This window comes from Diuraphis noxia, unplaced genomic scaffold, assembly GCF_037042655.1.
Source record: "Diuraphis noxia isolate RWA-SAM2 unplaced genomic scaffold, SU_Dnox_SAM2 contig0004, whole genome shotgun sequence".
Classification (NCBI taxonomy): domain Eukaryota; kingdom Metazoa; phylum Arthropoda; class Insecta; order Hemiptera; family Aphididae; genus Diuraphis; species Diuraphis noxia.
The window spans coordinates 72,565,246-72,578,971 of record NW_028301714.1 but is presented as its reverse complement, the minus strand read 5'-3'; the positions used below and the strand labels follow the sequence as shown (position 1 = coordinate 72,578,971).

The 13,726-nt window shown below is 29.1% G+C and overlaps 2 protein-coding genes across 5 annotated transcripts; one reads left to right on the top strand and one right to left on the bottom strand.

Moving 5' to 3' along the window:
• Positions 1–166: 166 nt before the first annotated feature.
• LOC107163028 (uncharacterized) lies at positions 167–12,906 on the bottom strand. 4 transcript variants are annotated; one of them, XM_089227839.1, is made up of 11 exons: positions 12,753–12,906; positions 5,902–6,146; positions 5,641–5,761; positions 5,331–5,510; positions 4,439–4,665; positions 3,319–3,447; positions 2,922–3,152; positions 2,254–2,359; positions 1,900–2,091; positions 1,731–1,844; positions 167–628 (listed from the first exon to the last, which is right to left on the bottom strand). In XM_089227839.1, exons 2-11 carry the CDS (start codon positions 6,090–6,092, stop codon positions 599–601), a joined length of 1,521 nt encoding a protein of 506 aa, XP_089083965.1. In that variant the 5' UTR covers positions 6,093–6,146; positions 12,753–12,906; the 3' UTR covers positions 167–598. The 4 variants fall into 4 exon arrangements, with proteins under 4 accessions (XP_089083965.1, XP_089083963.1, XP_089083964.1 ...); XM_089227837.1 differs by lacking the exon at positions 12,753–12,906 and adding an exon at positions 7,007–7,309; XM_089227840.1 differs by lacking the exon at positions 12,753–12,906 and adding an exon at positions 7,007–7,307 and having other exon boundaries at positions 169–628; positions 1,912–2,091.
• On the top strand, positions 9,269–11,847 carry LOC149056463 (zinc finger MYM-type protein 1-like). The gene is made up of 8 exons (XM_089227841.1): positions 9,269–9,675; positions 9,777–9,875; positions 10,093–10,185; positions 10,253–10,498; positions 10,597–10,715; positions 10,795–10,910; positions 11,015–11,374; positions 11,444–11,847. The coding sequence occupies exons 1-8, from the start codon at positions 9,577–9,579 to the stop codon at positions 11,710–11,712; spliced, it is 1,401 nt and encodes a 466-aa protein (XP_089083967.1). The 5' UTR covers positions 9,269–9,576; the 3' UTR covers positions 11,713–11,847.
• Positions 12,907–13,726: the final 820 nt, after the last annotated feature.

Genomic DNA, 13,726 nt, shown 5'->3' with positions numbered 1-13,726 from the left:
TTAGTCAAAACATAATATTTGATCTCTAAACTGTACCTGATATAAACATGTTAAATAATAATGTTTTTGACAGAATTAACAACAAATTGTATGCCAAAGCAGTGTCATTCACCTAAACACATAACTGTTTTATTTCATAAAAATACATAACATAATCTTTAATAATAAAAATAAAACAATTACCAACACAATATAAATCACTTAACACAAAAAGATGTTTACATTTAAAATTAAAGAATATACATATATAAAATAGATACTCATAAATTATCAAATAACAAATCGTCAAATTTTTACAAAACATTTTACACATTAATAAAAGTCAAAAATATAAAACATTGCACAGAATTTAGATGATATCTATTGTTGTTACCAAAATCTTAAGCCATTAACTATTAAGGCGGTAATGAAAATGAAACTACATAACGATACAACTAAATAAAAAAACTTAAAATCATTCATTTTTTTTTAGAGAGAACAGTTTAAAAACAAATACATCTATGGTGCAAAAATAAGTAAAATTACACAAAGTAAAAAGATATTTAGTCACTAAATAAGTCATATAAAATTTAAACGTAAAAACAAAGGTATAATTAACTTACCAAACTGATTTCTTTCTTCTATGATCCTGCAACAAACAAATAATCAGATACACAATTAGTCAATTTTTTTCTTTTGCACTTAGATATTTGTTTTTCTTATATCATTGATATTTTAAATGTTAAAGGTATTATTATTTTTCTCTAAGTAGTATCATAATAAATACAATAGATAACTTTATGTTTTTAAATGGTTTCCTTTTCATTTATTTGGATATGAAATTAAACCACAAACAATTTTGTCTGAAAACATTTGTGTACTTTATTCAAGTACTATAAACAACTATAAACAATTAAAACTACTAACATTAAATATTTTTATATAGTTTTTGAAAAATTTACTTTTAAATAATTAATTTAAAATGTTTTAATTTATTAATACATATAAATATAATTGTATTTATTTTGTTTATATAAAATATCTCACAATTTTAAATAACAAAGTACAAAATAAAAAATAAATATTTTTAAATATTACATAATAAAATGTATTAAAATCTTTTTAAGAGGATGATACACACATATTTGTTGTCTCTATCTTACAAGTGTGTAATATACCAAATTTTATGTTTAGCAAATCACATTTAGCTCTGTTAATTTAAAAATTAGAGTAAATTGTGAATTATAAGCATTTTTTAATTAACGCTTTTCTATAAAAACATAACTTGCCAAAAAATTTAACTATTGTAAAAAACACAGATAATGTTCTTATGATCAAGTTTCATACTAGGTCAGTTTACTCTAATTTTTAAATTAACAGAGCTAACGAGAACTGCTAAGCATAAATTTGTTATGTTGTGCACGTCTTGTAAGATTACAACAAATATGTGAGTAGTACCCTCTTTAATATTCATAACTAAAGACCAGATTTAATTGCATAATAAATTGTTCTATAAAAATGCACATGTTACATAAAATAAAACTTTGATAATGTTATAAAAAAAATTATTTCAAATAATTATGAGACATACAAATAATGTTAAACCATATATTTTGAAAATAAAGAAGAACCAATATTATTAGTTATTACAAATATATTTAATCTACTATGCGTTAAATTTGTAATTCATGTTTGATTGTAGAGCTACATGGTCCAAAATTAAGAAAATTAATCAAATACTTATAACTCACTGCAAATTTGGGATCATCCAATAAATTCATTTTAGCCATTTCTACCAGCAATTTTTGTTCGCGATCCATTACCTTCATTGCAGTCTTTTCAAATTGTCTAAAGTCAATAGAATCCTATAAAAAAAAAAACAATTTACTAAGATTATAAGATTCTCTAGATTGCGTTTACCGTTGAATGTACATTATTATTGTTGTTGTCATTACTGCCACAGTAGTCTGGATGCTGTTCATAGAATTCAGTTGACTCTGCTTCCAACCGTTTCAGTTCATCATTGCCCCTTTCTATGATGTCTATCAGTTGTTCTCGTTCACCGATCAAAATGCGTTGTTCATCCAAACACTTATCTATGTTCTCTTCCAACTAAAAAAAATAAAAAGAAGCTAATGTTGCATATATTATAATATAACATAATATAAATATATTATTGTTGTAGCCAAATCACCATCCCAATTTCCCTTAAAATTTTCCAAAAATTAATTATATGACCATTTCAATCTGAACGTAATTACAAACTGTTCATACTTGGGTTTTTATTGTGGCAAACAGCTCATCTATTCCTTTCTTGCATAACTCATGTTCTCTCCGCCACCGTTCCTCTTGTGATCGCCACATGTTTCGAGCTTCCTCTCTGCGAACAAAACAAACAGAGAATTACAAAAACATATTATGAACATACGTACAAGTGCAGCTACCTAATTCCTACAGAATAAATGTAGGGTTTTTTTTTTAAGATAATACTACACAAATAACAAATATATGGTGTCTCCGCCTTACATGTACTTAACATACCAAATTTATGCTCAGCAGATCACATTTAGTTATGTATAATTAACTAGAATGAATCGACTTATTACAAAACTTGATTTATATGATAAATAATTCAAATTTTTAGCAAGTTTCGCATATAAAATACTCTTAATTAAAATTTCCTATAACTCACTTAAAAACAGAATTATCATAATTGTAAACCACAATATAAACACAAATAATGTTCTTACTATCAAGTTTCATAAAAGGTTTATTCACTAATATATATCTTATACTAACAAAACTATATAAATGTGATCGGCTAAGTGTAAATCTACTATGTAATTACACACTTGTAAAACGGAAACAGCAAATTTTTTGTGTAGCAAAATAATTTTGCCTATGTTTACATTTAGGCATTATATTATATCCTACACACTCACTCGAACATAAAGTCCATCAAGTACAGTCGCTGGCTCTCATCGTCCTCGTACTGGTCGTACATGTCTCTGAGGTTGTCTACTATGCTACCCAAGTTGATAGTTGAAGCGGTATTTGAGCGGTGCACAGTCAATACCAAGTCGTCTAAAATCTTGCGGTCTTCTCGTAAGAATTCCACCACCTCCTTGGACCTTTGCTTCAATGTGGTCAAATACTGACGAAGCGCCTTGGCCCTGAAAATTACGACAAGATGTTAACAAAACTATTAACAACTCTTGAATGGGGAAGAGTAAGATGATTCTATAAAACAGATTTACCCTTAAATGTTACAAATATATTCCATAATATATGTGGTTGTCTAGTTTGTACATGTATGTATATAGCTAGTTTAGTACATACCTGAACAAGCTTTGCCCTCTTTTCCGTTCCAACTGCTCGTTTTTATGCTTTACATTTTCTACCTGTTCCTGCAACGCCAAGTATGCTGACTCCAATCTCTTGAGTTCATCACATCGGTCTGAACGGTTTCTATATACAAACACATAAAATTCATTTCAATGATGAAATACAACATTTCTCGACATTTGGTACATGGAAAGCTCATTAGGTGGTATGCTAGAAAATCTCCCTTTATAAAAAAAAAAAAATGAATTGATCATTAAACATTATTTGTCTTATTTTATATTAATAATAATATAAATAATAATTGTTTATATTTTTTTTTTTTTATGTGTGTGTGTGTGCATTTAATGCATAAGCATTGTCATAATTTTGTAATTTCTAATAAATTTAAATGCCCTACATGTAAAATAACATAGACATATATTAATATTATATGTCTATGTAAAATAACGTTTAAATTTTTGATAAGCAATAAAAAGGTTATTTTTCAAGTTGTACATGAACATTTTCAAACTGTGCCAGTGGTACATAGATAAATAAAAAGGTTAAGAACCGCTCATGTAATACATAATAATATAGTTTGATAGTATAACCTTATTCAATTACAACTATTTTGGTAGTTTATATATTTATTCGTTTTGCATATTTTGGATATCTACTGCAATATATTTATATATTTTTTTTTTTGGTACATAATGATTGTGCGCTTCTATAAAAATGTTTTCAGAGCATGCAGTTCCGCTTGTAATTACCCTTTTTTAACAATCATATTTATGTTTTTTGGCTGAATACACCACGATCTAATGTTTCCGATCAATTTTTCGTAAGATTTTCGTTGTTATGATTAAACTTGCTAACAAAAACATTTCTTGTAGAGAAAAAGTATCAATTAGTGCGCTGAGGTTTTTTTAGTACAAGTTGTGACTATGAACTTTGTACAAGACATTGGACATTTGTTGCAGGGTTTTAATGTTTTAAACAGTAAATGCCAACCCACAACGATGCGTTATATTACGTATTTGTTTCCAAACACGCGTTTAAATATTAATCAATACTACAATTATCTAGTATATTACCGTGGTCGAAACAATTACATTTTAAGGACGCACAAACTTACTTTAATTCGGCCACACGACCGACGAGTTTGTCTTTTAACTGAGCGGCCCGAGCCTGTCGTGTCCGATGTTTTTCCTCTTCGGCCAATCGATCGGCCGCGGACCGTTCTTCGGTCAACCGCTGCTCATGTTCCGACCGTTCTCGCCGTTTTTGGTCCGCCGACTTTTTCTCCTTCATCCGGTCGTCCCATGAAGACTCTGAAGACCGCTCCCGTTCTCGCATTTCGTACTGCCAAAGCAAACGATAATACCATGTAAATCGATTTGAGGAAGTATTTAACACACAATATATATATCTAATTATTTTTTTTAACTCGGGCTGTTTGGTTTTAGCTTGAAAACTTGAAAACTGTAAACATACGAACCGAGCTGAATATTCGAAAATCATACCAATAAAAATCAAAATTCATATAGATTGAATTCAGCGAGAATGATAAACAAATTTTACTAAAATTATTGTTTGAGTAATGAATATAAGATTTTTTTGTACTTTTTGTTATCATTAAACGGAAGTTATACTTTTAAAGTTTATAGAATTACTTGAAAGTTTATTTTTGTGTTTGATATAAAGTTTAAATAAAAAAGTACGCAAATTCTGTTTGGAGTTTATTATCGCAATGAATGAAATAATACCGATCGAGATCGATGTGTAAGTTTTTTAGGACCAAGTCATTATACATTTTTTAGGTGGAAATGAATAATGAGGACGATCTTGCAATAGGTACCGAATGAAACATTGTCCAAGTCACGCCACTTTTAAGGCTTCAACACATATATTATATACCTACTTGCTACATGCAAGTCGTGACGAGAACTAAGAAGAATAAAATAAATACTGGAAATACTGTATAAATATAATTAAATTAATGACTAATGAATGAGTGATGCACTCACTTGTTTGGCCTGTTTAGGGTCGCGCGATTTGGTTCGCACGTGAAGTCTCAACTCAATCTCCCTGTCCGTGACTGCGTCGTGTTTGCGTTTCAATTCCATTGCCATTTCTTCGCAGGGCGGTTTTTGCCCGGCTGAATTAGGCCTAGACAGTGGTACGGGTTTCTTTTTCATTTGCCCTTTCTTTCTCGGCGTGAAAAAAATGGAATACCAATCAATTAATAACCACATTTTATGTATTATAAATCACTAAATATTCGATAACATAGCTCTCAAAATCATGTAGGTATTAGTAATTATAATTTATGAAAACCTTAAATTCTTCGTCCTCGATCTGTCTGTCCTGTAATTTTTTGCGCCACTTCTGCAATTCTTCTTGTTCTTCCTCGAGTTTTCGCTGTTCTCGTCTTCGCATTTCCAATTGTAGCTCAGAACTGAAGCGAAAGCGTGAGGAAAAGAAATAAGATATTTTATTAGAAATTTAACATTATATTCATAGAGCTTAGATGGAGCAAAAAACTGAATTACCTCCCCAACCCCTAGGGACATTTTTGGTTGCTGCGCCAGTACTCACCTTTTTTTGTAGTACTGCGGAGAAGTCCAACTGGTGAACTTGTTCGAGTTATTCTCCCACGTCTTGAAGTATTGTGTCACGCCAGCCCATTGCTCTCTGGCTTCGCACTCGGCCGCGCGCTTTTTATGCAACGCTTCGTATACCCTTGCTGGATTCGGCCGACGATTGTTGCTGCAGCTCTTTTGACTCATGTTTTAAGATTACTTTCAGATCTCGCTTCACCCAAATCTGTCAATGGCACCACACTGTATGCACAAAAATAGCAATTCGACAGTTTTATCAAGGCCAAACGAAACGATATATCACCCGATACCTGTATTAATCAAGCAGGTAGCTATGATAATAGTGATGGTTACTTTAAGGCACAAACTATTAAAGTCATCTTTACTCACAATACACGACAATCGTACAACTGAAGATACAATAATATTACATAGCCAATACAATATAACCTAACTACAATAATACAATATACATAATAGGACAATAGCTATTGCCGTTGCTAGGGCCTAACACCCCAAGTCACCCTTAATAAGTAAATAGTTTATACAAAAAAAAAAATGCTTTCACCTATCAATATGTACCTATTGATTTTTTTTTTGATAATTTGTTTAATTTTTTTCAGACAGAATATCTTTGATTCCACATATTATTCACACAATCACACAATCAATATAATATCATACAATTATAAACAAAATTGTCAATATTGTCAACAGGTGTTATGTATTTAATAGTAAATTTTCATCATTTTCCACAAAATATCAATTAATATAAATTATCTACTACTTAAAATAATATGATAATTTAAGTTTTCACTTTTTTTCTAGTTCACATTTCTGAATCATTATGTTTGTTTTCAGTACCTACTGTAACCCGTTGCCATGACATTCAAATTAAATTCCAAAAAGGAATTCTTCATTCCTTGAGTACATAAACGGTATCTATTGTTATACCGTTTACTGGATAAATAAAGCATTCAAAATATTGTATCACTGTTGCTATGGACTATCAATCTTAATATTAGTTAGCTGAACATTTAAACATTTAATTTCAACATAAAAAATATCAAATTAATAGGAACCATATAAGAATTTTTACTTACTAGAATTATTAATATCTATAACAGCTGCAACTAGGCACAATTTAACACCAACAAAAACTTATAAATATGTTATATTGTTAGTTAACATATCGACAATTTTGAATTATGAAGTGTTAAATAACAACTGCAACTTAACTAAAAAACAATAATAAAAATTCTTAAACAAGTCACATATCATAAGTTAAATAACTATTCATTAGATAACATAGAAAAACACTAATAACGGATAAAGTGAAAAATTAATTACTAGGTATTAGTTTCAATTAAAAACTGAAAAATGTATACTAATAAAATAGGTAATAAGTAAAAAATTAAAACCAAATTCAGTCGTTAGTCGTTACAAACAACGTTATCAATATTTAAAAAATGACAAGAAATTTCTTATCTATTATCTGGAATAAAGGGACAACGAACCTAACCTACAAAAAAGTTACTCAAAAACATAATAATATAATATAGATCGGTATTCAGCGGTTCTCAACCTTTTTATATTCGCGTACTACATGTCTACATACACAGTTTGAAAATTTTCATGTACCACATGACCAAATAACGTTTTTTTCGCTTATATAAAAATGTAGAAGTTATTTACATGACGTGTAGAATTATAATTTATTAGGAACTACAAAATGATGATAATATTATAATTATTTAATGTAAAAAAGAAAATGGGATATTGTGGACGATTAGGTAGGTATATATTATTATTAACATCGATTAACCCAAATAATAGTTTACGCAAATAACTATTAACATTGTTCCATTTTATTTATTTTTTATGAAGGGAGATATTCTTAGAGAACCACCAGAGAGCATTCCGTATACCACGGTCCACGGGTTGAGAAATGCTGATATAGATAACAACAATACGAATAGAAGATATTCTCCACCACCACCATGACTAAATTATAATTATAAAGTCATGTTCATGTACATATTTTTAATTTCTTTTCAATGGACATGTTCTTCACTACATTGTTTATGATATCAATTCACCTAGGATAATAACAATTAATTTAAACCATGAAAAATAATTACAGAATAATTCATTTACTATATTATTTTCTTCAAGACTCAAAATCTAATATTTAATACAGCCATTTAGTACCTGATGCAGTTATAGGTACATAATTCATAAATACCTACATTATTATATTATTTCATATAGTTTATGATTAAATTTTAAATTCTGATAGTACCTTACCTATACATACTATTTATAAAAGTCACTCCGATCGTGCAGACCGCAGATGGCAGACTCGCCGAGTGCAGACACAATAATATGTAACGTTACAACGCAATAATTTGTATTTTTTTTTTTTATTAATGAATACCATCGGCAACATGGGCCATTGGGTTTAACGTGAGAAATTATTAATATAAAGGGGGAAAAAAATTACATGAATTGTATCTATATCTAAATTAAACTAAATTTTGGTAAGAAGATTGGCGGCTGTGATGAATTGTATGATATTGGTAATGGATTGATGATTGTTGTTCAATATTTCTGAAAGTGATGATTCGGGTAGGAATAATTTGTATTATTATCAGCACAATGCTGATTATTTTTTTTTTTGTAATTTGTATACATACACAATTTTTTCATCTGTGAGTAGTGTGAGTCATACAATAACATATAGTAAATTAACGTATCGTGTTATACTGTTGTATGCTTATACGAACGATAAAAATCTCATCACATTTATATGATTTTTATATCGAAAGTTGCCGGCCTCGAGGCTCGAATACTTACATACACAACAACTTTAATTTGATACCAATTATATCGAGTAATGCTGAAGCTAAGTCGCGGTATCGCTGAGAAATAATATTACGATGGTGGTAGCATAACGTTATGAGACGCCTAGACGAGTTTTTTAATATCGAATGACTAATATTTAAAATAGAAGAAAAACTCATCAGGTCTTATATAATTATTGTTTTTATCATTAACTAGTAATTAGGTACTAATACGGGAATTTGAATATTCAACGTAATAATAATCATTAATTATTATATTATACCAAAACTGGCAACAACCACCTAGACAGTGGCGTAGTTATGGGGGGGATGATGGGGATAGATCCCCCCCCAGAGCCTTTTTTTTTTAAATGTTTAATGTATTGACATATAAAATATATATTATAATAATATAATAAAATATATTATAATTACGGATTTAATTCACCATGTCCTTATCTTGGCTCTCAAATTATATATTTCGTCTATCATATTATCATTCATGATACATTCATACAATCATACGTGAAACGCAATACCATAGATTAACCAAGTGTTTTTCCTACAAATTTCTATTTATAGACATCTGTGGTTTTGTTCGATACGTAATAATTGTGATGATAAACTGATATCCACTGTCCACTGACTCGACAACCAACGACCGTTGTTTGATGTGACGACGTCTTTTACTACCCACGTAATATTATAGTTATTAGTTAATAGTTTTACATAGTTTTCTGTTTGTTTTTGTTGACGCCTCTGTGACTGTTTATGTTAAAATTTATATTTCCATAACTGTTGCTACACGCCTACACATTTAGTATTTTAGTATGAATATCACTAATAAGCATGAGATTAACAAAAGAAAGAATAATATTCTTTCTTTTTTTGTAAAAAAATCAAAAGCTGACGAAGTAAACGAAGATGAGGTAAGATCAGTGTTACATTTAAAAATGAACTTTTAGTAATATTATTTATATAAGTTATAATTATATCAATTTGTTCTATTTAATTAAAAATATAAAACAAGAATAAGCCGAATGAGCCTTCAGTTAATAATGAATCAACTGAGTTAACTTCAATTGAGGATAGTGATGGTCGTGGTCTCCCATCTCAAGTTCCAATTAATGTAAGTACTTACTTTCTCTCATTTTGATCAAAATTATTGGTTCATACTAAAAATTTGCATGTATTTATGATTTTATATTTTTTATATTTTGGTTATCAACATTTCCACATAATGTATTGCGCTTGAGCTCGTTGTAAGCATATGTTTTAGAGTTTAGTTATTAATTTATTATACATTTTATAATATGCTTATTGCCTTATGTGTATTTATATAAAAGATTGAAGAACCCTTGAACATACAGCAATATCACAAAAATGATGTAGGTTTATTCATACAAAGAAATTCAATTTCTGATGAAGATAAACATCTTGTAAGAATAATAATTTTATATCAAAAATTCAAAATTGTATAACTACATAAACAAAAATTTATTTTAGATTCTAACTAACGTGTGGGTTCCTCCATCTAACTATAAATTTCCCATAAGTGAAAAAAACAAAAAACGTGGCTTGAGGTTTCAGTACAAGTGGCTTACAGAGTATAATTGGCTGTCATATTCTGAACTTAAAAATGGAGCTTTCTGCAAACATTGCGTAATTTTTGCTAAAACTGGTGGAATCAATAGTCAGCCATTAGGACAGCTTGTAATTAAAGCCTTAAATGAATGGAAAAATGCTAAGGAGGTAGTTGTAATATGCACTTATTGCATGCTTTTTTATTTATATGCCTTGGCGGTATATTGTACACCTAATATATTTATTATTGTTTATTTTCATTTCAGATTTTTCGTACCCATTCACAAAGGAGTTATCATCAATCTTCCATTTTGGATTCTGACAATTTTTTAAATATATATTCTCATAAAGAATTGTCAATAATTGATCGACTGGATTCCGAAAGGTATACAATGACATGAGTCATGTTAATTATTTATTATTTGTCAATATATATTTATGATATTTTTTTAAAATTCTAATAGAACAAAGCAAATTAAGTCAAATAGGAGCCGCCTTGTACCAATTATTGAATGTATAATATTGTGTGGTCGTCAAGAGCTAGCATTGCGTGGACATAATGATTCTGGGAGCATATATGGTTAGTATTTGTTTTATACATTTATTTATTTCACCATAGCTTTTTGTATATAATATATTTGATATATTTTTGTATCACTTAAATGTAAGTCATTTATGTTACAGATTTTGATAATATAAATCAAGGCAATTTTAGAGCCATTTTAAAATACCGTGCTGATGGCGATGGCTATTTAAAAAGTATTTTACAGAAAGAAGGCAGAAATAAATTCATTTGTCCCCAAATTCAGAATGAAATAATTTCAGTGTGTGGTGATGTAATTTTGAAAAAGATTGTGAATCAAGTCAATGACTCAAAATGTTTTACTGTGTTGGCTGATGAAACCACTGATATATCAGTGGTTGAACAGTTAGCCTTGTGTGTTAGATATGTTGACAAAAATAAAAATGTGAATGAAGATTTTTTAAAATTTATTCCTGTTCAAAGCTTGACAGGCAAAAATTTAGCAGATTCTATATTGAATGGTAATTGAAAAAAATATGGCTTACATTTTTTAAAACAATTTATTTTGATATTTTAATTTGGTATAATAGGATTGATGAGTTGTGGGGTTGACTGCAACTATTTATATGGACAAGGTTACGATGGTGCAAGTAATATGGCAGGCCACATGCAAGGCGTTCAAGCCCACGTTAGAGCAATGTATCCTAAAGCATTGTACATACATTGTGCAGCTCATTCTTTAAACTTAGCTGTCTCAACTGCTAGTAATATTAAACGAGTTAGCCAAAAAACCAAGGAAATTGGATTTTATTTTATAAATTATAAAATTTATGGAAATAAAATTTTTGTATTAATTTAACTGTGTATAGAATTATGTTTAAAAAAAAAACCTGTTAGGGAGGTGTGGGGGACTTTGGCCTCCACTTCACGTTTATCCAATTAATTAAATATCCCCCCCCAGAACCAAATCATAACTACGCCACTGCACCTAGACAATAATAACATTAATAACCATTACGTATTTTATTTTATACCTAATTAGCTAAGTAATACTTTTACAGTTCTGTAGTTTATTTTCTCTGTTATTTGACTAAAATAAAAATAAAATTTTTAAAACGTAATTTTATTCTATAAATAAAATTCGTTCTCTAAGCGGCTTCCTCGATGCACTTATTATTTTTAAAAATAGTCACTAAAATGTTGTTCAACTTTAACTTTTGACGGTGAAGAAAGGTGTATATAAACAGCGAAAAGACAGATACATCTAAGGAATTTGGCTTAATTATATTTTAAAGGCGTTCAATATAGGCAATTCCAATAATAATAATTTTTAATTGTTTAATTTGAGGCGTTTTACAACTTTTCAAAAAGTCTATTTTTAAAGGAAAATTATATAAACCTGCTAGAATAATTCCAATCATTCTTGATAACATAATAATATTAGAATATTGTAATAGTGGAAAATTCAGAGCGCCTTTTCAAAGTTCAAACTTCAAAGTTAACATGAGCATTATTATACAGAGGCCTAACCTAACCAAGCATGCTCACCTTCATTTTTAATTTTATATAATGAATTAATTTAAACTCTGATTTTTGAAACTTTTAAATATACTTACTTGAAGACCATATTTTTCAAATTCTTGAGATTTTTTTCTACTACTTAAGAAATGTTGTGTGGCAACTAGGAATACAAACTCAAGAATTTTTAAATATGATTTAAAGTCTTTAAGTATATATTTAAAAATTTCTAAAATTATATTTTGAACAACTGCACTATTTTAGAAAATAGGAGATGAATACATATGCTGCAAAAGCATTAACTTGATTGACAAAATAACGATATAACATTATACTATATTATCAATAATATTTTTTACTAAATAATAAAATATAACTTACCCAACAATAGTTTTACAGAGACCAATCGACCTGTACACGCAGTCCCAACTATTCGTTTGAATTAATATTATGATTTGTACTTATAGATTTTCCTAAATAGGTATAAAAGAGGAATTGCGTTATGACTTTATTATGAGCTGTCTGGCTGTCGAGTACGGTCTGCAACGCTCCTCTGTCTGTCAATTCGCAAAAAAGCAGACATATGCTATGGAAGTCGACTGGTTCTTTTTTACCATTTTTAGCAAACCAACTCCGGTAAAACAAGTATATGGGGGACCCGCTAGAAAGCCCACTGAGTAAACGTCCTATCACTTATATCGTCGTTTTTTCCCCTCTGATGGCATAATATAATATATTATATAATACGGTTGTTTGGTGTTCGAATGATTTCAATCAAATGAGTCAAAAATCTAATATTCATTAGAACATCTGTAATTATAATGATGTTATTATGTTATAGACTACCTAAATAGTGGCGAGGATAAAGTATTCTATATGATGACCTAACTTGCACGCCTTCGTCCGACAATTAAATAATAATGTCACATATATTATACATATTTAATATTTTCATTATTATAATGAGATTTTACAACTATCAGTATTTCAACGAGACATTTTGTTTGCATTTCATAGTATTGGAATTAAATTGAATACTACTTTTAGATTCTAAACAAAAGTCTTACTAACTTCATCAACCCATATAATTACCCGAATATTAATAACAGTTGACGACGCTACAACGTTTTATAAAATAATTTATCTGAACCCCGAACAATTAATGGTTTGAACGAAATTCTAAAATATTAATCGTGGTTATAATATTATATAATATACGCTACGGTAGTTAAATTCTTTGGAAATTAGAATTTTCCCTAAACACTGCTGCTCAATGTTTATATTTTAAGATTGGCGAGGTGGTTGAAGATTTAGGTAATTTTAGATTCTGAGCAGAGCGATGAATGTATTGATTT

Coding starts and splice junctions, on each gene's coding strand:
- LOC149056463 (XM_089227841.1), top strand. CDS start 9,577: ATGAATATCACTAATAAGCATGAGATTAACAAAAGAAAGAATAATATT. Junction 10,499..10,596: donor AATGGAAAAATGCTAAGGAG/GTAGTTGTAATA, acceptor TTTTCATTTCAG/ATTTTTCGTACCCATTCACA. Junction 10,716..10,794: donor GATCGACTGGATTCCGAAAG/GTATACAATGAC, acceptor AAATTCTAATAG/AACAAAGCAAATTAAGTCAA.
- LOC107163028 (XM_089227839.1), bottom strand. CDS start 6,092: ATGAGTCAAAAGAGCTGCAGCAACAATCGTCGGCCGAATCCAGCAAGG. Junction 5,511..5,640: donor TCGAGGACGAAGAATTTAAG/GTTTTCATAAAT, acceptor ACGCCGAGAAAG/AAAGGGCAAATGAAAAAGAA. Junction 4,666..5,330: donor ACCCTAAACAGGCCAAACAA/GTGAGTGCATCA, acceptor TTGCTTTGGCAG/TACGAAATGCGAGAACGGGA.